Source organism: Plutella xylostella, chromosome 19, assembly GCF_932276165.1.
Source record: "Plutella xylostella chromosome 19, ilPluXylo3.1, whole genome shotgun sequence".
Classification (NCBI taxonomy): domain Eukaryota; kingdom Metazoa; phylum Arthropoda; class Insecta; order Lepidoptera; family Plutellidae; genus Plutella; species Plutella xylostella.
The window spans coordinates 7,292,554-7,315,489 of NC_063999.1; the positions used below are offsets into that span (position 1 = coordinate 7,292,554).

Here is a 22,936-nt window from a genome sequence, read left to right on the forward strand (position 1 = left end):
AGACTTACATTTTCTAACAGAATTAACTTTGTGGAAGTGTGCTAGGTCACATCGCAGCAATGAAGATTCTTATTATACATACAAAACATATTCTAGTTAAATCTTAGTGAAACTACGTAATTAATAAATTAAAAACTTATTTCTTTGCACGCATAATTTGGCGGTGTTCCTGTTGCTTATGAAATTATACAATAAAATTTCATGTTCTCGACAACAAATGCACATCAAAACTGAATGTGCAATTTTAAATACAAATTAGGTATATGGATGACATAAATTAACTGAACAACTGAGAATCATAATTTAAGTTAAAAATATCTATGGATTTTAATGATTTAACATTGCATAGCGTGTGGGTTGGAATATTTTCAATTAAATTATTCTATATGTAGGTATCTCTATTATATCCTAAATGGAAATAATCTTCACTGCAACAATATAATTACATATTTTAAACACATATTTTCTTCAGTTTCTCACTTGCCACATCTCAAATATCTGCATTGTCACTTAGAATAATAATAAACGTCCAACACAGAGATTTTATACCACTTAAATTTAATTTTTAATATGAATCCCATGTAACTGAAAAGGTTCTACGGTCTTCAGGTTTTGAGCTTCATATTCTGATTCTTATTATAGTATCTTAAAAAAATCCGAAAAGATCCAAAAATTTTCATCTTTTCGAACGTTTTAATTTCCAGGCATAGGCAAAGACAAAATAACCACTGTCGCACCATTTTTGAATTTCAGTCCAATCCAAGAATCAGTCACAGATAGTCCTAAGCCGCTAATGCAAATCATTTTCATAAAAGTCGAAGATTCAGTATTAGGCTAAAGCCACACTCTTATATTTAAAAAGTGAGGCCGGTATGTAGGTGGAAGTGTCTTCTTTACACACACCAAGTATGTATGTATATCAACGTACAACAACACGCAAAAGTAAACTTATGACCGCAGATGCGTTCGCGGTACGGGTGGGGAGTCAAGTGAACTCTTGCGTGTTGTTTTAAACTTCGCTTATAAAGACTGTCGCAATTCATTTGTCACAACGACTGTCCGGCAGTACTTTGAAACTAAGTTCAAATAGAAGCCTCGCTAAACGTAACCTAAGCAGTTATACAGGTGCTGCATAAAAAGTACAGTCGAAAGGGCGTGAGTCAGGGAGTCATTATACGAATTTCCAAAAGATTGTGTAAAGCCACCTCTTTCAGCTTACGATACCAAATTTCCAACAACCTGTCTATCTTAGAGACACAATATATATTTGTACTATCTCTCAACCGACTGGTTCAAATTGTTACGTTTAGCGAGTCCCCTAAACGTCATCTCTCCGGGTGGGTTTGTTGTCTGGGTGAGACCGCTTACGGCGGTAAGATCGGCACTTCCGGGTACGAAGGCTCCTGTTCCTCTTCAGAAGAGTGGCCGCTCGCGTACGAGGGGCGACCACTCTTCTCCCTCAGTCAGTACCTGGAGGGAAATGGGGTATTAGTAAAACTATTAAAATCAGTAGATACATAATGGTTTTTTGTTATGTATGTATGCTTTACAAGTTAAATGAAACACCTCGCGATTATGCTACAGTTGGGTTCTGATCTACGAATAGTATCCTAGTGTTTTTATATTAGTTGAGAGAGCCATCCAATGGGCAAGCTTAAGACTTGTGGTCATTCAGTAGTTATCTTAGCATACCGGTGACCGATACAACAGCTAACGTCCCACCATATCATAAATCAGCAATCTATCTACAATCCCGTGCAGCAGATCTGTTAAATTTTACCAGGTTCTGTTCTGACAGATGGACAGAAGCCCAAGGAGCAACGCATGGCGTGTAATGTCCATCACATAAATATTTTCCCAGGGCCAAATTCAACCCAGGGCTGAGCTCAGTAAGCAGGTTTAGTGCCGCCTGACTAAGGCCCAAGATGTGGAAATAACGAAATCTAATTGGTTATCAAAACACTTCTCCTCTCCTCTCCGCTTTGGTAGAAACCGGGCCCAAACCTGCTACCTTTCTAGACCATCGTCGCATGGTTACCTCCTATACGAGTCGTCGTTGTCGCGCTCGGAGTCAGCGAAGGGCTGCCAGTGCGCCGGCGCCGCGTCCGCGTCCTCCCCGCGCGCCTCCGCCGCCGCCGCCGCTGTAACACAACACACATACTTTACCACACACATACATACACAATTACACATGTTACATATAGGAATGAGAGAGAGCCAGACCAATGATGGTAAATATAGAATAGAATGTCTTTATTGGCCACCATATAAACAAAAAAAAACTTAACTAGGAGCAATCGGCGGCCTTATCGATAAGAGCGATCTCTAACAGGCAACCATGTACAATATACAGAGTCATTTAGATAGAAAATGTGACTGATGAAGAATGTTAGCAAGGACTTGCCAGGTCATTCCACAGTAACTAATTTTCATTATAGGACGGACAATGTATGCAGCAGCAGCTTTTTTTTCCGTGATGGTCCCTTAAAGTTTCCCTGTATCTTGGACACTGATAGGGGCAAAATGTGTGCGCTGTCTTAACACACTTACGTGACACAAATACCTGAAGCGAGTTGGAGCGGGATGGGAGACAGGGAAATTAAATAAACTAAGAATAAAATGAACTAAATCTTTTAATAAAGAGATCAGGGGATGGGAGTCAGGGAAGTTAAATAAACTAAGTAAAATTAACTAATCCTTCTAATAAAGAGATATGTTTACATTAGTAGTAGCTACGTAAAACGATCAAACACAGACATAACTTAGTCCACAACAAAAAAACACTTATAATAATAATCTCACAAAAGCATTTGCAAACAATTAAAACTATTAAATGTATGAAATATTTATAAACAAAGAACAAATTATTTTAGATTTTTTTTATCCGAATCCACAAAAAAACTAAAAAAAGTGTTAACTTTTTCCTTCCACTCTTCTTCTTCTTTTTTCTGCCTCAAACTGCGTTTCTTGGCTGCTTTCTTCAAGTTATTTCTTTCCCTCACGATTAGTTCAGTAGCCTGATGGCGCGATTCTGGTTTATTTTTACAAGCTTTAACTTTGGTTTTGTTACCTGAAATGATGTAAATGGTTAGATGTGTTCGTGATCTACTTTTTAAGGAATTAATTATTAAATCAATAGTTTTTTTTGTTATTATCCTTTACCATAGAAAATACTTGCAAATGTGTTATAGCAAACAACTGTTTTTTCTTGTAACTAATTATCTTCATCTTATCGTATTCCATCTTCACATCCACTACTATATTTGATGTTTTCTATATCAAAGCTCTTTTCTTAGCTTAGATGAAAGCATCAACATATCCCTTTCCGTCACGATTCGTTCAAGAATAGCCCGGTGACGCGCTCGCATTCTCTCTATTGTATTTAGATTTAGATAATTACACTCTTTTCTTTCTTTACAAGCTTTGGTCTTCTTATCTGAAATTATACAAATGGTTAGATGTGTTCGTGGTTTAAAAATAATAAATTTCATATAGGTAAATAGATTGGTTGACATACCTTGCTTGGGATTTTTGTGATTAGCTTCACTTTTTTCCGTCATGAGATATTGCCACTGCTTCAAAAGAATCCGCTAAGCTCAAGAGTGTCTATGTAGCAGATTTCAATGTAGTTTTTGCAGCAGTTGGACACTATACAAACTTCAAACTACTCAAAATATGCATGCTAAGCTGGGCATGTCACGTTTGTCGAATGTGAGCAAATATTGTAGCCGAGTGGGTGCCGAGCGACGGACGAAGACCAAGGCGTTAATGGCAGGATGACCTCGACAGATTTTTTCCGGGGTGGCATGAGGAAGCCAACGACATAAATGGGAAGCCTTTACCTTTTTTATAAATATAGACGAAGAAGTCTACTCTTCTACCCCCGCCTATATCCGTGTTTAGGTTCAATAAGGCCGCATGATTCACATCACTTTACTCACCGGGGGCGGGCGCGGCCGGCGCGTCGCTCTGGGCGGGCGGCGAGGCGGGCGGGGACGGGCTGTCCAGCGAGATGACTCCCGCGCCGCCCGGGCTCAGGTACCCACTGGAGGAGACCGCTTCCACTGGCGCTGGGGGGAGAATTGAGGGTTTGTTAGTGTCTTCATTTTGCATTGCTGCTTGGCATAGCCATGGGAGGTCTATGTCCAGCATTGGACAATTATTCCATAGGGCATTTTTAATATGGTGCAGATTCCTTTACGCAAGCGGGATGACAAAACTTTGTGTCATTATTTCCTTGTATTGGATAAAGGTAACCAAAAATAAGGTACAAAAATAAGTAGAAAAATGCTCTAGAAAAGGAAGTAAGAGGAAGGAAAGAGGAGGAGGGAAAGGTACGAGAAGAAGCGATCGCACAGCAATAATCTGGTGAGTATGTAGACTTGTGACTAATAAAAATATATTTAGGTATAACTTCATAGCTACAGCTAACACATGGCACGTAAAAAGTCACCAACTCACTGCTAGAATTATATCCGTCGTCAGTCTTAACCGTGACCTCGGGCGCGGCGGGCGCCTTCGGCTGCTTCCGCTTGAGAGGCTGCTCGTCTTCCGAGTCTGAAGTCAAGTCAACCAACACTTCAGTGGGTTTGGGGGTGCGCGCGTCGCCCACTGCCGCCCGCTTGCCCGTCCCGTTGCCGTCTACAGGGATCACTTCTGTTGGTTGATGTGTGAGTTAGTGGAGGGTAGATAGGGGGTGATAAGGCCAGACATCGAGCTCTTTGATAGGTAAGGCTAAGCGCGCCCTACGATTTTCGACTCTTTAAAATATCGTTGTTCATATCACATATTATAGGAGATATTTCTGCAACAAAAATATTGCGCTAGTAACATTGTAGTGCGCACTTAGCCTAAATGAAAGGAAAAAGCGGATGCTGACATTGGATATGTGAAGAAACTACAGTAAACATAAGAGTAAAGGAATAACATTGAGAAAGAAAGGTAAAAGTTGCAAAGTAAAATGAAGGACACAATGATGATGAATTCAGTGGACCACTCACTGTATTGCTTCTGTGATGTGTCCGATAAATGTTCATGGTTCTTCTTCAATACTTCGCAAGTGCTGATGGGATTTAGATTAATATGGGCAGCTGCTACATGTTGTGTTATTATTCGAATAGAGCACGATTAGGACATTATTTTTAAGATATATGATCTACTAATTGAACTATAGTATTTTATTACTATGAAATATGTACAGTGTAGTGTAGTATACATTGGTAACCATCCGGTTCACCATAAACAACACTCTAGGTCAAGACACCTCAATAAACCAAATTGGTTCACTCATTATATTAATTTCCTACATTCCTCCAATGCTTTTCCACCTTACTGTGCTATCTATCTATCTATTATCTATACTCTCTACCAGATCGTCTTGACTACTCTGCATTAGATGTGACATATACGGGGGGCTCCAAATTTGCCAAGAATTTATACCTACACAACTATCCGTAATTTAAATGACTACAAACACAATGCAAAACCAACAACGTACCCAGATCATCAGATATAAGCGTGACGGGCTCAACGGGCGGCGGCGCGGCGGGGCGCGGCGGCGGGGCGTGCGCCGACCACGACCCGTCCGCGTGTAACTGGATCTCGTTGCAGTCTGACGATAGCCGGGAGGAGGTGAGGACCTCGAGGAAGTAGCTGTGGGGGAGGGGGATAGTCAGTAAGTGGATGGCTACATGCATAATATGAGCTGTTGTTACATGGAAGTAAATAAGCGCGTAATAAAATTCTATAAGTGACATATTATAAAGCTGTATTTTGCCTAATAAAGAAAATTTAAGTAAATGAAGACAGTATTGGTGTGTTATGAGTTATTGAGTTGAGAAATCAATGTGGCCAGCTGAGAGGGTGGTCCTCTGGTGATCCTCGGACGGTATAAGGATGACGGCTATAGGCCATATCCCAACCTATATGCAAATCGTATAATGCCTCTTATACGCTTATACTATACTAGCTGTTCCCGCGCGCTTCGCTTCGCCTTAAAAAGTTTTCCCGTGGGAATTTCGGGATAAAAAGTATCCTATGTTCTTTCCCAGGGTCTAGACCGTATGTATACCAAATTTCATTCAAATCCGTTCAGTAGTTTTGGCGTGAAAGAGTAACAGACAGACAGACAGACAGACAGACAGACAGACAGACACAGTTACTTTCACATTTATAATACTAGTAGTAGTTAGGATTAGGATGAGTGACATATGTCATCGCTTCCCGGCGCAACCACTCACCCGTCGACCACGAGCTCGTCGTAGGGCGCGTGGCGGTCGCACACGGGGCACAGCCACGTGGGCTTCCTCTCGTTCATCTGCAGGAACAGGCTCGCGTCGAAGCACTGCAGGTGCGGGCACGCGGCCGGCCTGCACGGGGCTGACATGCGCATCTTGCGAGCTCACTGGGTACTAGGCGCGAGTAGCAATAAGAGCGTTAGCTAGCTAAATGTGGACGCTCCGCTTACTTACCTGAGACGCCGATAGCTCAGTCGACTTACTGCGAACGCAGAATAAGAGATAACACGACACCAACATAAACACGACACGACATCGCGTCGTAGTGTGCGCACTTTCTTGCTCTATCTTTAACAAAGCGAGTAGAACGAAGGCGATTTCACGACGCCCAAGTAGCTATATGAGCGCAAAACTAGCTAGCTAAATGTGAACACTCCGCATAATAAGGCCGAGGTCCTATTAGTGCGTTGCGTCGCAGCTATGTCCGTACCTTTAGTCTTATTAGTGAGAGCGCCAATCGCTGTCAATAGGGTGCGCCAGATTCTGATACGTCACTCGAAGACGCCCCTTTCAATTTTCAATTTCATTTATTCATCCACCCTATAGTAGAATGTCTCCACTCACCCGTCAACCACGAGCTCGTCGTAAGGCGCGTGGCGGTCGCACACGGGGCACAGCCACGTGGGCTTCCTCTCGTTCATCTGCAGGAACAGGCTCGCGTCGAAGCACTGCAGGTGCGGGCACGCGGCCGGCCTACACGGGGCCGACATGCGCATCTTGCCGAGAGGACACATTAGTGAGACCCGGAGGGAAGTGGTGGCGATCTCGCTGTCGTAGTCTTCGGAGAGCTTCTCTTTTACTGGAAGGGAAAGGTTGGTGTTAGAACAAGATTGCTTTTTGAATGCTTCGGCGGTATCTCTACTTATCAATGAATCTAAATAAATCAAAATTTTGCTTACATCTTAAAGTGATGCCAACCTTATAAAGAACTGTCTTTGTTGGTTGCTTGGCCTGAACTGAAAAGTGGTGGGTTACAAAGGCGAGTGCCTGTAATTTTATAGCAATCCATACATATGACCCACATGGGTTTTGCATTGAGACTTAACTGCTACGGTTATGGTTCAAAAAATTCGTTCAACTATCCAGTAGCCTCAGACAAATTCCAATAAATAGGACAGCATTATGTTCAACATCCCTACAATTTTATGTACACATAAAACACAACTGATACTTACTAAGTGACCGAGTATAATCGGGATTCTTGGTCCCCTTATTCTTCAGCCGCTGCAGCAGCTCAGCCGAGGTCAGTTTCCTCACCATGAAGACACTTAGCACGTAGGCGCGAGTGAAGTCCGAGGCCCAAGTCACGTGGAGGGTGTTGGCCACGGTTGGGGATAGCTTGACCAGGGAAGAGATGTTGACCGGGCGCGGTGGCCGTTTCGGCTCTGGTGTTGGCTTGTTGGTTGGTATTGGGTTCTGTGGAGTATAGAGGAGTTTAAATGATGTTATGTTAAACCTATAGATGCTATTTTTTAATATGAGATACATGCGCGTTTACTATGTTGCCATAAAGCGTCTTTCAATAATGTACTACAAGGAGATTCACGGTTGAGCTACTTCTTCTACTACATTTAAGTAAATTGCAAGTTGCTGAGTTGTAACTGCAGTAGTCTTGACATCATCATCAGCCTACAACCGTACATTGGCTGGACGTAAGGGTTCTGAAAGTAGCACGACAATAATCGAATTCCTATATTTATAAGAGCATAAATAAAGTGATTTACTTACTGGTAACGGACACATCTTATTGTTTACTTTGACATTAACGCTAGGCGGGAAGTGGTCATCCTGCTCGCAAGATGTTTCTAGAAGGCAGAACCGTAGCTGTGCCTGTGGACAAAAAATATAAAGTTAGTAAATCAGTCACTGTGCTTGAGGGCTAGAACATTGTTTTTTGTCTGAGAATATCGGAGAATCGAACAAACATTAGGACCATTAGAACATTTATAGAAAATTTATTTTCAAAGTTTCTTCACAATAGTTACGTATCTTTAAATCTGTCATAGAGTTGAAATTAAAAAAGCTGTAATAATTTGGGGAAAATGTTCACCATACCTGTATAACATAATCCAGTTTGTTCCCAGCGCCCACGATATCCTTGCCACAAGCTATCTCGGTGGCCTGCTGCGGGGTGAGGTGGAACACGTACGTGCCCTCCTGCATGCGGCCCACCTGCATGGGCATCATGGTGGACGGCTTCATCAGCTCGGCCAGCACGTCGTAGAACGGGAGTCTGCGGGGAACGGGGGGGTTTAGTTGCTGATGGTTCCAAGTACAGTCAGCTGCATAAGTAGCTATAAACTTTTGTATCTTGTCAATCTGAAACCGCTTATCAATTCATTGAAACACGTTCTTCAGTTTGACAAGGTACAGAAGTGTATAGCTAGCTACTTATGCAGCTGACTGTACATGTTCTGAAATGGAGACGGCGGACTAGGCAAATGTAGTGTAGGACGCCCTCTGGCTAGACGGGGTGACGGCAAGTGCGGTCTTTATCTCTAAGTTGTTTGGGTTGAAATTGTTATATTTGACAATGCATTTAAGTGAGTTCATTACCACATTAGACCCCTTGAACTCACAGACGAGCCGGCAGGGAGGGACTAGGGCTGAACTAGAGATTGTCACCGATGAAAGTGATGAAAGTCAGAGCTGACTGCATAATCCTTTCACCGTATGACCCTTATGTTCTACCCGGAAAGGCTAAACCAAAATACTTATGAATGGTATCCCTTTAACACTACTCAGACCAGCCAACTCACTTCTTAAACTTGACATCCGGATGCACGGGGTAGGGCGCGAGCGGCGCGGAGGGCGAGGGCGCGGGCATGGGCGCGAGCGAGCCGCCGCCGCCGCCGCCGTAGCCGTGGTACATGCCGCTTGCATACATGGCTGCGTTCTGACGGGCTTGCTGTGAGGGTAGTGAGGGTTTAGAGGCTTGGTTGGGATGGAAGATAGTGTAATAGAGGTACTTAGATTTGCTTTGGTCCCTGCTAGGTTTGATAATGATGAATTTAGCTGCTGATAGACACTAGACAAGTTTTAAAGTTTTTAAGCTGAGACGTGACGAAGAGTGTGTACCTAACACTGTCACGAATTCGTGAAGTCTCCATCTATGAGGTGATATAACTTGATATGGTAGTTGTAGATTCTACTCAACATCAAACACCAGAGCGAAAGAGATAACAATGGTTTACCTCACAAAAACAGTGAGTGTATTAGAACCTATTCTACAGAACTATAGTGAATTTTAAATGTAGTACAAAAAGAGTCCAGTCAGGGGACTACTTATGTAAATAAGCAGCATAATGCCTCACCGAGACAGACTGTGACATGTTCTGTCCCCTGGAGTCCTGTGTGTTGTATCCACTAGCAGCGGGGTGCTGCTGGTAGAGTCCCCGCGAGGAGGGCAGCGCCGGCGCCAGAGGGTCCTTGCCCTGGCCCTGCCCGGACCCGCCCCCGCTTGAAGACAGCTGGTTGTTCCTGTATACCGAGATGTGTGTTAGGGTGTGACAAACCTGTGTTTAAGCGCAGCAGCAACACGTGGTATTATTTGTATTTCTAGACGTATGTGTGACGCTATGTTTGGTCACGCCCTAAGGGTCATTGAACATTTGTGAGGTTAGACGGTATCATCCATCAATGGTATAACAGTGGGTTTTTTAAAGGTTTTCTTGCGCAACGAATGAATGCACTTGCGTATACGCAGGCTAACGCTTGAGCTTTTACCGTTAGTTTACGAAAACTGTGAAACCGTTTTCGTTAGCTACTCTAGCGGTATATCCTCTAGTTTAGAATATAATGGCAAAAAAATTTAAGTAGGTAGGTAGGTGTAGTAGCAAAATGTATATGTAAGGGCACTTGATCGGAATGGCAGCTGATAATACCAGCTGTTTTGTATGCAATCAAATATTTGTCTATACCACACCTGGCTCATGAATACAGCATGCTCTTTTGTAATAGCGTGGCAATTGCGCAAAGAACACTTTAAGAGAGGAAAAATACCCAAAGTTAGGGCAACGAACGTACTATGCAGCTGTACGATGCAGGCGCGGATCCAGACATCAAAATAGGTGATGGGCAAGTCTAAAAACGTGGTTTGCCCTCGGATAGCTATTTTTTTTGTATGTTGGTAGTGGTGAATTATGGTTATGCTATCATACCTAGATTTTTTCCACCTCATAAGTTCAAAGGATCAAAAATTGTTAAATAATTAAAAATCTGTAGAGTTATCAGTTTTAGAAAATTTTGACCGATAGAAGTCTGTGTTACGGAAAAGTAGTTACGTAGGTATACAACTAAACTAAATTCACATTTAAATGAGGCTAATTTTATCTCAATAAGCCAAATAGTTTTATAATACCTAGTTATTTTAATCTGAAAATGAAATTAATAAAATTGGTAATCTATCTTAAAAATATTTTAGTCAAACACGCAAAATATCAAGTTTTATAACTTTTTGTACAATATGTCAAATATTTCGTAGGTTGTATCAGGAAATTAATAAGAAATAGAAAACTGATTTGTGTTTAAAATGTGGGAAATTTTGTTACGGTTCAAAGCAAGCAGAGCTAGCACCGCCTCTTGCCAAAAAAAAACCTAACTTCCGTTTTTTAAAGACAAGGAAAATACAATAACTACTCTCTGATTTTTAATTGGAAAGAATTCTGACATTTTATAAGTGATGCTACTAAAAAAGTTCTTTACCGAAAAAATGAAAAATTGCGATCCATTTCTGGGCAATAATTTTTTCTTAATATTTTTATACAAAAAGATAAATCTAAATATTTACTTGCTCAAGTAAACTAATACAAAAATAACAAATATTTCAATATAATAGCTGTTCCCGCGAGCTTCGCTTCGCTTTAATAAGTTTTCCCGTGGGAATTCCGCGATAAAAAGTAACATATGTGTTAATCCAGGGTGTCAGCTAACTTCATTCCAAATTTCATTAAAATCGGTTCAGCCGTTTTGACGTGAAGAAATAACAAACATACACACATACATACATACATACATACACATATACACTTACAAACTTTCGCATTTATAATATGAAGTAGGATCACGACTCACGACCCATGTATCGAATTAATTTTAATTGCTTTATTTTATTCTTTAGCATGGCATCACTTCCTACTAAATTCAGGGATAATAAACCTTTTTAATCAATTTCAAAAATTGGTGTGGGCTCAAGTGAAGGGGCATGTCGCAAGACACAACACAACCTACAAAATGGCGGAAGTTAAAAAACTACTACTAGAAGGTATAAAAAATGTTACTCCTGAGAAATGGCAAGCATGCATCAGCCACACAATAAAAGAGGAAGATAAGATGTGCACTCTCGACGATTTTATCGACAGAGTTACAGAGTCTCTAATAATTAATGTCAGCGATGCTGATGATGAAGATACTGATGATGATGATGATAATAGTGATGATTAGGTAGAGATTTTAATAAACAAATCCATCATCATCCATCCATCGTCATACCTATAGCAGTTCACTGCTGGACGTATTCCCTCCCAAAGCACGCCACTGGATTGGACAGACTCTGCAGCTGGGTAGAAACAACTTCCAATCAGAGGTCAATAGAAGAATACAATTGGGCTGGGCAGCATTTGGCAAACTTCGTCAAGTCTTCTCGTCGCCCATACCACAAAGTCTCAAGACGAAAGTCTTTGATCAGTGTGTCCTACCGGTTATGACCTATGGGGCTAAAACGTGGACACTTACTGTGGGACTGGTTCACAAACTGAAGGTCACTCAGCGAGCTATGGAAAGAGCTATGCTTGGAGCTATGCTTGAAAGATCGCATCCGGAACGAAGTAATCTGACAGAGAACTAAAGTCACCGACATAGCTCACCGAGTTAGTAAGCTTAAGTGGCAATGGGCTGGTCACATCTGTCGAAGAACCGATGACCGATGGGGTAAACGTGTTCTGCTGTCTTACTCCCAGCGATGAGTCGCTGACACAATTTCACCTGTATCGCTGATTTGGTACCACCACCGCACATTTTAGACTCACAGTTTGCTGTGACGACACGCAAGCCAGTCAGTGCACACAATACAATTTTATAGAGCGACATCTCTTTTTTTTACCTCTATTCAAATACGAACGCAACATCGCCCTGACATCGGCGCGGCTACCGTTTCAAAAATAATTACTAGTTGTTTTTAGATATATTTTCTACGACAGCGATAATTATATAAGATAATTGAGATTATCTTTAATTGTATTTTTCACTGTTTGTAATATATTTAGGTAGGTATGGTAATTATTTCTCACCGTAGGTAAATCCCCTTTTAATTTGGAGCGCCGCATTTAATAAAATGGATACAGGGACTAAAAAAAATATATTATAGTCTCAGATGTCCAGACTCGTATTGAAAAAGTGCCCAGCCCAAAAAGGTTTGTGATCTCTGATTTGTCTAAAATTGATAACTGTCAGAATTCCGTAAGATTACTAATAACAGTGTAGCCTATTTTTAATGAAATGTCAACTATTTTAAGCTACTATGTCTAAATAAAGTCAAATAATGCACATTTAACTATTATAATATATTTTTTTAAGTGGCAATAAGAAATTTAATTTATTTTATACAAATTCTTTTATATAATAATGTAATACAAACAAAAGAAATTTGAAAAATTCGCTAGTTTTTCAAAATTTTGTTTCAAATATTTAGACAATAAAACATAAATCTTAAATATCTCAGAAATAGTTAAGTTTAGCATCAGGCATTAGCGTTCAATCGACTGGAAATGTGTTCCTCTATCACCCATTTAATGGAAAAGATCGACTTACCAATCTACCTACATAACTCGTAGCATTTTGTTAGATATTTAGATAACAGATACATTACTAGCAATTCCCGCGAGCTTCACTTCGCCTTAAAATATTTTTCCGTGGAAATTCTGCGAAAAAGTTTAGCCTGTATGATCTGATGATTCTAAGCTTTAACAAACCTACTTACAAACTTTCACGGAATATTTATCGTTATTTCACACATTTTTTCTTGCTAACTCCCGTTCTCGTGGGAATTTTGCAATATCCTGTTGTAACTAAGCTTTAAGTTTACTAAGGTATCTGCATGCCAAATTTCAAGCGTCTAACTTAAGCGGTTTAGTTTTTTTTATAAAAAACGTTTTTCCCGCAAATTTTCGTTCCTATGAGAATTTCGGGAAAAATGTTTTTTAGTGCACCTCTACGGTACTTATGCTACGTCCCTGCCAAATTTCAAAACCATACTATTAAAACTATAGAAGTTTCATACAAACTTTGACACCCCTTTTTACCCCCTTAGGGTTGAATTTAGCAAAATCCCGTCATAATGAGCACCTATGTCCTAAATAAAACCCCCATACAAAATTTCAGACCCCTAGAACTTGAAGTTTCTGAGATGTCGTGATGAGTCAGTGTATACGTGACCTTTCACTTTTATAAATATAGATAGATTGAGGTAACTTTTTCCACAAACCACCTTAGGGATCGTAATTAAAGAAATGTAATCTGATTGAAATGGTGGTGGTTTTCTCAAAAGAAGGCTTTCTTTTAAATAACTGTAGGTACTTATCATAAAAAACTATTTGACTTATGACGATGAAACGAGACTCATTCTCGTTGCACTTAAGGGGATCCCTAAAGCTAAAATGCTAAAGTCGGCTTGATATACTTGATTAGATTGGAAAAACGGTGGCTTCTATCACATTGATAAAAATATATTTTGTAGCAGAGGGTATACTGAACATGTTAGTTGCTTATAAATTGGTGCAGGATTATAATAAGTATGTTAAAAAAAATTGCAAACACACCATGTCTTTTGCCATTTTTTGACTTATTATGAAAAAACCCTCGAAATCAGAGGGCCCATTTTCATGGAATCTTATATGTATGTGTAGGTAATTAAATTCTTAACAAAGTTACCTTAAAGAGTTGGATTTAATGGACCAGAAGTCAACTTTTTTTGCAAAAAACTAATAAATTCCGGTTTAAAAATGATGACACCGTGACAGATTTCAGATTTCTTCAGTCGTCGCCCTGGTGGCGGCCTGTTAGGAGCGATACCCACGCCATTTTATTTTTTTATCAAATATTTCACAAAAACTGATTAAATCAACAAATTATGACTACAAGTATTATAATACATATGCATTTGCTATGGAAAGTTAATTTTCTAATCATTTTAGATGCAGAAAAGCCGAAAATTCTTAGAAAACATTTCGCCTTTTCGATTTGTTTACATTTTTTACTATAGAGTTACAGATGCATAGATAAAGGTAAACATTGCACATAATGACACTTATTAGATTCTCCGAATAAGAACTATACGGTCAATGCAGTATGCCAAAGCGCGAGCCTGTTTATATTCTGAGGGGTAATTTATTTTATTTTAACGGTTGTGTATGGTAGGTAAGCTACACAATATACAGGGTGTTGAAAAGTAAGTTCATAATTTGTTTTATTTACCAAAAACCGTAGTTAATTAAAAATATATATATTTTAAGATGTGGCAGTCTGTACACTACAGGTTTTTAAAAATAAGTAAGTAGGGTAACGTAACGTACCTTGGGACGCTTGTACCTCGGGACATTGATTGTATTTTAAAAACCGGCTAAATAAACACATTAAAATTCTACCCTAGGCATAGTATTTTACTCGCTTGGCAAAACTAGTGAGTCTCGTGATCATACCAGCATCTAGTGTGTGGTGAAGACAGTATGAAGTTTTTTGGAGTCAAAAGTAGCTTTTGTATAGTTTTTTGTGTTGCTTTATCTCATTGAGGCATGCTCAAAATAAAGACATGGATGTCACGTATAACTTTTCAGTTATTTAATTTTATGACATGGCAATTATCTGAAAGATTCCTATTAATTAAAAATAAAGATATTTAAATTTTGGTTAAATATTGCTTTTTTGTACCTTGGGACACGATTAAATTTGTACCTTGGGACACTGTTTCCTATGGCTTTGTACTATGGAAAATGCAAACATCTAAATAACGCCTTATATGTCTGTTCTTATTAGTGCCAGAGTGAAACTAGACAGAAGAGAGATGCAGTAAATAAATAAGAACAGAGATATAAGGCGTTATTTAGAAGTTTGCATTTTCCATAGTACAAAGCTATAGGAAACAGTGTCCCAAGGTACAAACGTGTAACGTACCTTGGGTCAAAACAAGCATTTTTACTTTTATCTTAATTTAATAAAATCTGGCCACACTAAAGCTTAAGCACAAATACTAGTGATAATAGATTATATATCCTACCGAATAAAGAAAATTTCACATTAATATCTTAGTTGTACGCTGCGATAGCTTCATTCAAAGTTGGGGTAGTCGAAAATGTCCCTAGGTACGTTACGTTACCCTATTTTTAAAAATTGAAGATCTAAAATTTACATAATTTTTTAAATCTATTTAACAAGCTTTGCAAAAAAGCGGTTAAGTGCGACTACGAGATACATGCGATACTGCGAGATACATCTCGCCATGAAAAAAATGAAATGTTTACTGTAGCTATGAATTTTATGCGTTACAAGTGGAATAAAATACCGCATAATATTATGTACAACTATGTAAGAGCCTAGTTTTTAAAAAAAAACTCATAAGAAAATATTAAATACACAGGTTTTTTAACCCCTGAAGGAAATAGAGGGGTGTTATAAGTTTAAAGTAAGGGCTGAATTTTTTTTTTAAATTAGGGTGATAGGTAATGTATATTTTTAATGATTTTTTCAAATAGATAAATGTTATACCATTTTTAAATTGCCATAAAATTACTTATAGTTATAGTTATAGAAAAGGGCAGGGCTACCAGTGCCCATTCGCCACTGCAACCTAAAAGATCTATAAATTATGACTCCCCATGCCGAGTCTCACTCTACAGGCCCAGGTCTTTTATAAACCTGATATTACCTATACAGGATGTTGCAAAAAGGGTATACTGTGCCGAAAGGGTTTGACTCAGGGGTTATTCTGAACAACTTTTGTTCTCCAAGTTTTGGAAATTCTCGAAAAATAAATTCGGTCTCTATAGTAAAAAGTCACGTGATCGAATAAGTTTCTATGTAAAAGGTTTTGTGAATTTTCAAAATTGTAGAAGAAAAGTGGATCAGAATGGCACCTAAATCCACTTTTGGCTAAGCTTTATACCCTTTTTTCAATACCATGTATAAAATATCGTCAGCGTCACCTTAGATCGTAATCATCGTAACTCCTCGTGACTAAATTTTAGAGGAGACAAAAATACTGTTTTATTTGTAGTTCTAGTTGGCATACTACCCACCTAAAGTTTTTTTAACTAGCCTAAAAATGATTTGTTTAGACAGTCTATCTTCCTGTTCAACCGCAGCCTGAGTGCCAGTGACTCAATGACTGAAAGGAGGCCATTAGTGCTCCTAAATAAATAAAGCAGGCCTGTAGATTATCTTTCAGTGTACCGACACATCTAACTGCTGTAAGAGCCTGATAAGCTCTTCGAACGAGTCATACCTCTGTGGTGGTACGGTTTCGACCTTTCGGACAGTCAGTTTGGCATCCGAAATGCGGATTCGAATAGTGGGTACAATACTTTGCGTTCGTTCACTGTCGGAGCAGGATAAGAACCACGGGCGAGTTGTTGCGCTGGCTGTTTGCTTAAAAATAGTAACCGCGTTCAACTCTAGAGGGCGAACCTTTAGGGCGGCTCTTGTATACCATCACTTGTCTTCTTATCTGCAGAAAATTGACAGAGGTCATACGTGTCTAACAAGTACATTAAGGATGCGAAAAGAGAGGGTTTGTTTTCACTGAAGAAGTTCAGTTGCGGAGTTCCACAGCGGTAGGTCTTGGACCCCTCTGCTGTGGAACTTGGCATACAACGCGGTCCTGCAAATCAAGCTCGCAAACGGCGTTAGCACAGTGCATTTTTCTAATGTCACACAGGTCGTGAGGTAGGCTGAGAGCCTCCTTCGGGGATGACATCCCAATGATTCATTACGAAAAAATTGCTGCAGCTGTGCTCGCCATGCAGTGCATGGGCTACTTCCGAATCTGGGGGGCTGTTGCAAAGGAGTCCGTTGCCTCTATACGGTACGGGTTCCGTGCGATCTATGATCCTTCCGGGAGCACCTGTCTTGTCAAGTCGAAGAGAATGGCTCGTATTCGACGCAACCTGCAGTACTGGTGGGATTGGTTGGAGGACAGGACAGCAGGAAGCTGCAGCAGCCGTCATGCTGTGATTCGACGCATAGATGCAAAAAAAAGTTGAAAGTAACTTCATGTTAATAAAATATTAGATCTTAATTTAACAACATAACATTGCAAAAAAAAATTAACATTGTTGAGTATGTTATTGTAATTTACTAAAGTAGTAATAAAAACAAAGGCTTATTGCATAGTTTTCGTTCACGTTCGCCTACATCGCACGTTGTATATGAGAATAAAGGGTATAATTACTAAGTTTTCTTGTTTAAAAATCACGGTTTGGGGTTTAGAGGAAAACAAATGGTAAAATGCGGAATATAGTTTTTTTTTTCGAATAAAGAGGAAAACATGTGAATTCAAAAAACGTTTCTATTGACACCAAAGAGTACTTTTCGCCGAGAAAAGTGGAGTTACAATGTTTGCGATCTAAAGTGATATAGAGCTAGAACTTATTTTTTCAGTTCACCTGCTGTTGAGTGAAATCGTAATTAGGTAAATGACTCCTTGACATGAAAATAACTTTTTTTTTATAATCGTTATAACAAAACCGTTTTTTTTAATACAGCAATATTTGTAGGTGTAGGTAGTGAGCAAAAGAGCGCAGCAAGGTGTACATTTTTTGGTTTTTAAGAAACAAAAATATTATTTCTATCATATCCCAAATACACATAAGTACTTAAAAAAAAAATACACACTCTCGCCTTGTACTAATGTACTCCCTTGCGGGGGTACTTACATGTTATTATTTTTCTGGTGACCTCCCCATATCCCTTTGCCAGCTACGTAACCTTTTGTGACACCCTGTATATGCAGAGTTCTGCAAACTACTGTTCTGCTTTTGAAACACCAAAAAAAAACAGGTCGTCTAACGAAAAGGTCACGTGACCAAAAAAAAAAATATATGAAGAAGCGTTTTTTTCATGAATATAAAAAATTACGTAGGATAAAAGTTTTTCAGAGTGACGCCTGAGTAACGCCCTTTCGGCTAACTATACTTTTTTTATTACACGGGGGCAGAGTTTAATACAACACCCTGAACTATTAAACTCTGATAATATTTTCGCGATTTTTTTACATTCTGATTTCATTTCCTGGCTTAGAAATAACATCAATAACATGCTGCACACGTAGGTTTCGGCATAGTATTAAACCCTTTTTGCAACAACCTGTATAAATATCGGCACGGGTACGACTTTATATATAATTAATTATTAAATATTAAAAATACTTTCAAATAAAAATAAATATTTTCGTATCACAAAACAATATTACTTACTTAGTATATTTTTAACAAAGTGGCATGTCTTCACTTTTATGTTTTCGAGTACTATGTTAAAATTTCATGTCATTGTCCGTAGAACGCCCCGCATACCTCAACCCCCCCTCACTAGATTTGACAGATTCTGATTTTCTTCCAGCTTTAGTGACAGCCTTAATACTTAAATAGTGACACAAACACAAACTCTTGGCATAACTGAAAATATATAATTATGGTTTTGAATTCTTTAACAAAAACTATCGGAGGGATTTGGGGGTGGAAAAAAAATATTTTGCATTTCATCATCTAAAATCATCACCACCAACATATAAAAACAGTTATACCTACCTCCAAAGTGATAAAATAAATTATAATATTTAAAAGTCCCATGGTGTTATATGGCAAGTCATTTAGGTGATGGGCATGCCCATCTTGCCCATATGGGTGGATCCGCGCCTGGTACGATGTCGCAATAGCAACGGTACGCACTCTTTGAAGGTCGCCATGTAAACAATGATTCAAATGGATAGGTATCTGCCATAATTTTCAAGTGCCAAAGTATGTGTAATTTTAGCATTTTAATAATTATGATTACGATTCAGTATTCATAATTTCCTGAGCAGTATTTCTTATACACTAAGGTCTATTACAATCAACAGACGGTTTGCTAATAAAATACATATTTTTCAGGTAAATTTTCCATTTAGCAAACCATCTGCCGAGCACAGAACGTTGGACAATAACGCTCAGGCACAGAAAGCATTAGTTCTCGCCACACCCAGCACCAGAAGCGAATCGTAAGCTCCATGCTATCAGCTCCACTTATTCAAACTTAAGACTAGCTGTGGGCAAACAGAGATCTGGGCACAGCGGGACTGCGAGGCAGGCGCGCGCGGCACGACCTCGAGGCATGCAAGCGAGGCGCCTGTCCCGCCTGTGCAGGCCAGTGACCAGTAGACGTCTGCTTGCCGCGACATGTAACGCGAAACACTTGCCTAGAGGAGTTACTCTTCTGAGAGCGATCTTTGAGGCGCGATCTAAGCTCGGCGCTTCCATTTTCGGCGGACGCACCCTGCGTTGAGCTTACTACCCTCGCTGAAGACCGTGTTTTAACCATTGTTGACGAGCGACCATCTCATGTCAACTGAAATGCAGGAGTCCGGGCCAACGGACGGAAACAGCTATCATACAATGTCACGGAACCATAAACAGGTGACTTTCTGGAAAATTTCCCCTGAGCATCTCACAGTAGCTGACCGATGTCTCCTTATTTCTCTTATACCCGTTACATAGATCTGGTGAAAGGGAAAGGGGCGCTAACATCTGCAATCGAATAATTTTAAATTAAATTCATCATCAATGGTTAAAACATGTCTTCCTGTGTTTACAGACTAAACAAACCAAGTCCTTATCGAATGTGGAAAATTGGATGGCGGTCCCTTTGAATTTATATGAAATTATTCCACTGCAGCTGTGAAGAGCACGGCTAGGGAGAGAAACAATATTAAAAGAGACAGAGAATGGAGATCAACAGATGGGACGGAGGGCAGACGTGGGCAGACCTGACGGTCGTAAGAGAAATAAGATGACAGTCCTGTTGATGAAATTTTCCAGAAAATGCATATTTTATAGATAATATAATGTAGTCACAGCTCACAAGCGCTGGTCTCAAACTTCTCAGGGACCATCCGTGGAAAGTTATAAATTAACAAATAAGTTACACCAATATGAAATAGTGCAAATTGACTTATTTACTTAAATGTTTTGAGAAGCAACAATATATGAAACCATTTAAACTTTCCACATCAACACTTATTTTAATGTATGCATACTTACCTAGATATAAAATATAATTTTAATTTTGGCTTTATAAAAACTTAAATAGTAAGGATCTGTTAGTCACACTAATAACTACAACTACTACTAACTACAACACTATAATTATTTAATTTAATAGTAAAGTTCCATAATTATTCTATAAAAAAAATGTGAGCTATGCATTGCCTAATTTTCCATTTCCAAAAGGGATTCTAGTCTAAAAAGTAGTTCCATATTATGTGTTTACTCTTTACAAATGAAGAATGCTTTGCTCTTTCTAATATTAGTATGATAATATGAAAAAATCATTGTACACACAGAGTTGGTGAAATTTATATGCAGTGAATTAGAAACTCTTAAATTATTTTTAGGTTCATTATATTTTAGGAATGTTTTGTATTTTTTATATAATTAACATGACTATTTTGGTGCTAAAATGTCTTTCATTATGTACACATGGTACAAGCACATGCATTGTAGAAGAACAAATTGTAATAAGAAATGAAAAATGAGTGCTACTCTTGAAAATTGTTTATAATATGTTATCTAATGCCACATAAAATGTATTCTATGCCTTATCCTTAGGTGGTTTAAGGCACAATATGTTACCATAACTATATATTTTTTGATTTTTTAAGTGGTGGTTTCTGCTTTTATGAAATAGAACCTACATTGATATCTAGTTAATAACATATTATGGTAGTCATATATGGCTAGTGACAAGTAATAATATTCATTCAATTCAGTCATACCATGCCACCATTATTGATTTTTATAGCACCAAAAGGAACATTGTTTACCATAAATAATTTCATAGTAAATAGTTATTATATATAAAGAAAAAAATATCTTGTTTTACTACTGAATTGACCACCTTATTCGTCATTGCAATTTCGATTTTGACCCACCAAGTTTGAACTAATCATGTGGAAAGTGGGAAGTCATGAGTTCAAATCAGTCGCCACATCGAACAAACTTAACTTCAAAGAGTTGGCCGATTTTAAAATAGCAATGCATGGCATTATATTGAAATTCAATGTATTTTCTATAAATCTGACCGGTAAAACAGTAAACAAACTCTTATAAACATAGAAAAATGTAAGTATAAAGTACCATACAAAATCGAAACATGGTTGAATGAACAGATGTTTGTGAGGTACTTACCATGATATCCCGCTACCGAAGTCGTAATATCTACCGCTCATATTAATGATGCAAATAATCTCACTATCATTGATACCATTTACTAAATAACTAAGAATTTATTTTAAAAAGATTTTGGGAAACGCCATAACTTGACGCTTGCGGCCGCCACGTTTATCATAGACAATATTTTTATGATATATATATTTTTATATTTCGTGTGGCGATAGCTTTACTATTTTGAAAATAACGGAATCCATTTCTAGCTTTAAGTAAAATTTTACACAATGAAGAGCAATGGAATAAATCTGTATTTCATAAGTAGAAGCAATCTTATAATAGTATGTTCATACCTATTTTCATTATATTACAGACGAAAAGTATAAAAAAGTAAATTAACAACACACGGCTCTAATTCATAGACAACAAAATAGAATAGTGATTTCCATTTCCTAATTTTGTTTGCTGTGCCTAATAATATATTATTTAGCCAGAAAAAACATTTATTTAAGTATGTTAGAGCCAAAGTAACACGTAATTTTGAAATGCGGATGCATTATGTTTGTAGTAAAACGCAAGATAATAAGCGGTCTTGTAACATTATTTTTAAAATTCCGTACAAAAAAAACGGAAATGAGTGGCACAGCAGGAGTAATTAGGAAAAGGATATGGCGTCAACCATTACGTATTTCCGGATTTAACAATCCAAAACATTCTCTTTAAGGAAATCAACACACAAATCGTGCAAAATTATTCTCATAAAATATTTTTATGAATTTTATGATTAAAATATTATTTAAAAACTACGTGCCTTTCACTTCGAGCCTCATAATTTATTTATTAGGTTATGATTTGGTGAAGACTTTTTTGGCGGGAAGGAACGGACAAATTTGAAAAAACAGATGTCTGAATAGTTTCTTGAATTTCATGAAAATAATTAGTGGATCTGGATAAAATTTTATTGTTCCTTGTGTTCGATAGAGGTGTCACTTACCTTAACAATGTCATCAGACTATCGGGCCGGGGCGGTCTGCCTATTCCTCGTTTGCATGTTCTTGGCCACCACTCTGCCACTCTGTGACTGCCCCAGTCCACCTGCCGTCGTCCCTCCTAACCAAGTGTCCTGCCATGCCCATCTCCACTTTAATTTTGTGATTCGGTTACCCACGTCATCCACACGAGTTTTACGTTGAATTTCGACATTGGGCACACGATCCACAAGAGAGATGCCGAGCA

General features: G+C 38.6%; 1 protein-coding gene across 5 annotated transcripts; it reads right to left on the minus strand.

Annotated features, from left to right (window-relative positions):
- Positions 1 to 639: 639 nt before the first annotated feature.
- LOC105390715 (E3 SUMO-protein ligase PIAS3) lies at positions 640 to 21,895 on the minus strand. Of its 5 annotated transcripts, none has more exons than XM_048627976.1 (14): positions 21,722 to 21,877; positions 19,735 to 19,883; positions 9,611 to 9,776; positions 9,056 to 9,204; positions 8,352 to 8,529; positions 8,025 to 8,126; positions 7,472 to 7,712; positions 6,990 to 7,095; positions 6,240 to 6,368; positions 5,498 to 5,652; positions 4,462 to 4,656; positions 3,942 to 4,070; positions 2,039 to 2,141; positions 640 to 1,470 (listed from the first exon to the last, which is right to left on the minus strand). In XM_048627976.1, exons 2-14 carry the CDS (start codon positions 19,854 to 19,856, stop codon positions 1,464 to 1,466), a joined length of 1,782 nt encoding a protein of 593 aa, XP_048483933.1. In that variant the 5' UTR covers positions 19,857 to 19,883; positions 21,722 to 21,877; the 3' UTR covers positions 640 to 1,463. The 5 variants fall into 5 exon arrangements, with proteins under 5 accessions (XP_048483933.1, XP_048483931.1, XP_048483932.1 ...); XM_048627974.1 differs by having other exon boundaries at positions 2,039 to 2,144; XM_048627975.1 differs by having other exon boundaries at positions 2,039 to 2,144; positions 19,735 to 19,904; positions 21,722 to 21,856.
- Positions 21,896 to 22,936: the final 1,041 nt, after the last annotated feature.

What these genes read in the sequence shown, in the direction of transcription:
- LOC105390715 (XM_048627974.1), bottom strand. Translation starts at nt 19,856, where the DNA reads ATGGTTAAAACACGGTCTTCAGCGAGGGTAGTAAGCTCAACGCAGGGT. An exon ending in ACATGTCACAGTCTGTCTCG is followed by an intron (nt 9,205 to 9,610) that starts GTGAGGCATTAT and finishes CTACCCTCACAG; the next exon opens with CAAGCCCGTCAGAACGCAGC. An exon ending in CGACGGATATAATTCTAGCA is followed by an intron (nt 4,071 to 4,461) that starts GTGAGTTGGTGA and finishes TTCTCCCCCCAG; the next exon opens with CGCCAGTGGAAGCGGTCTCC.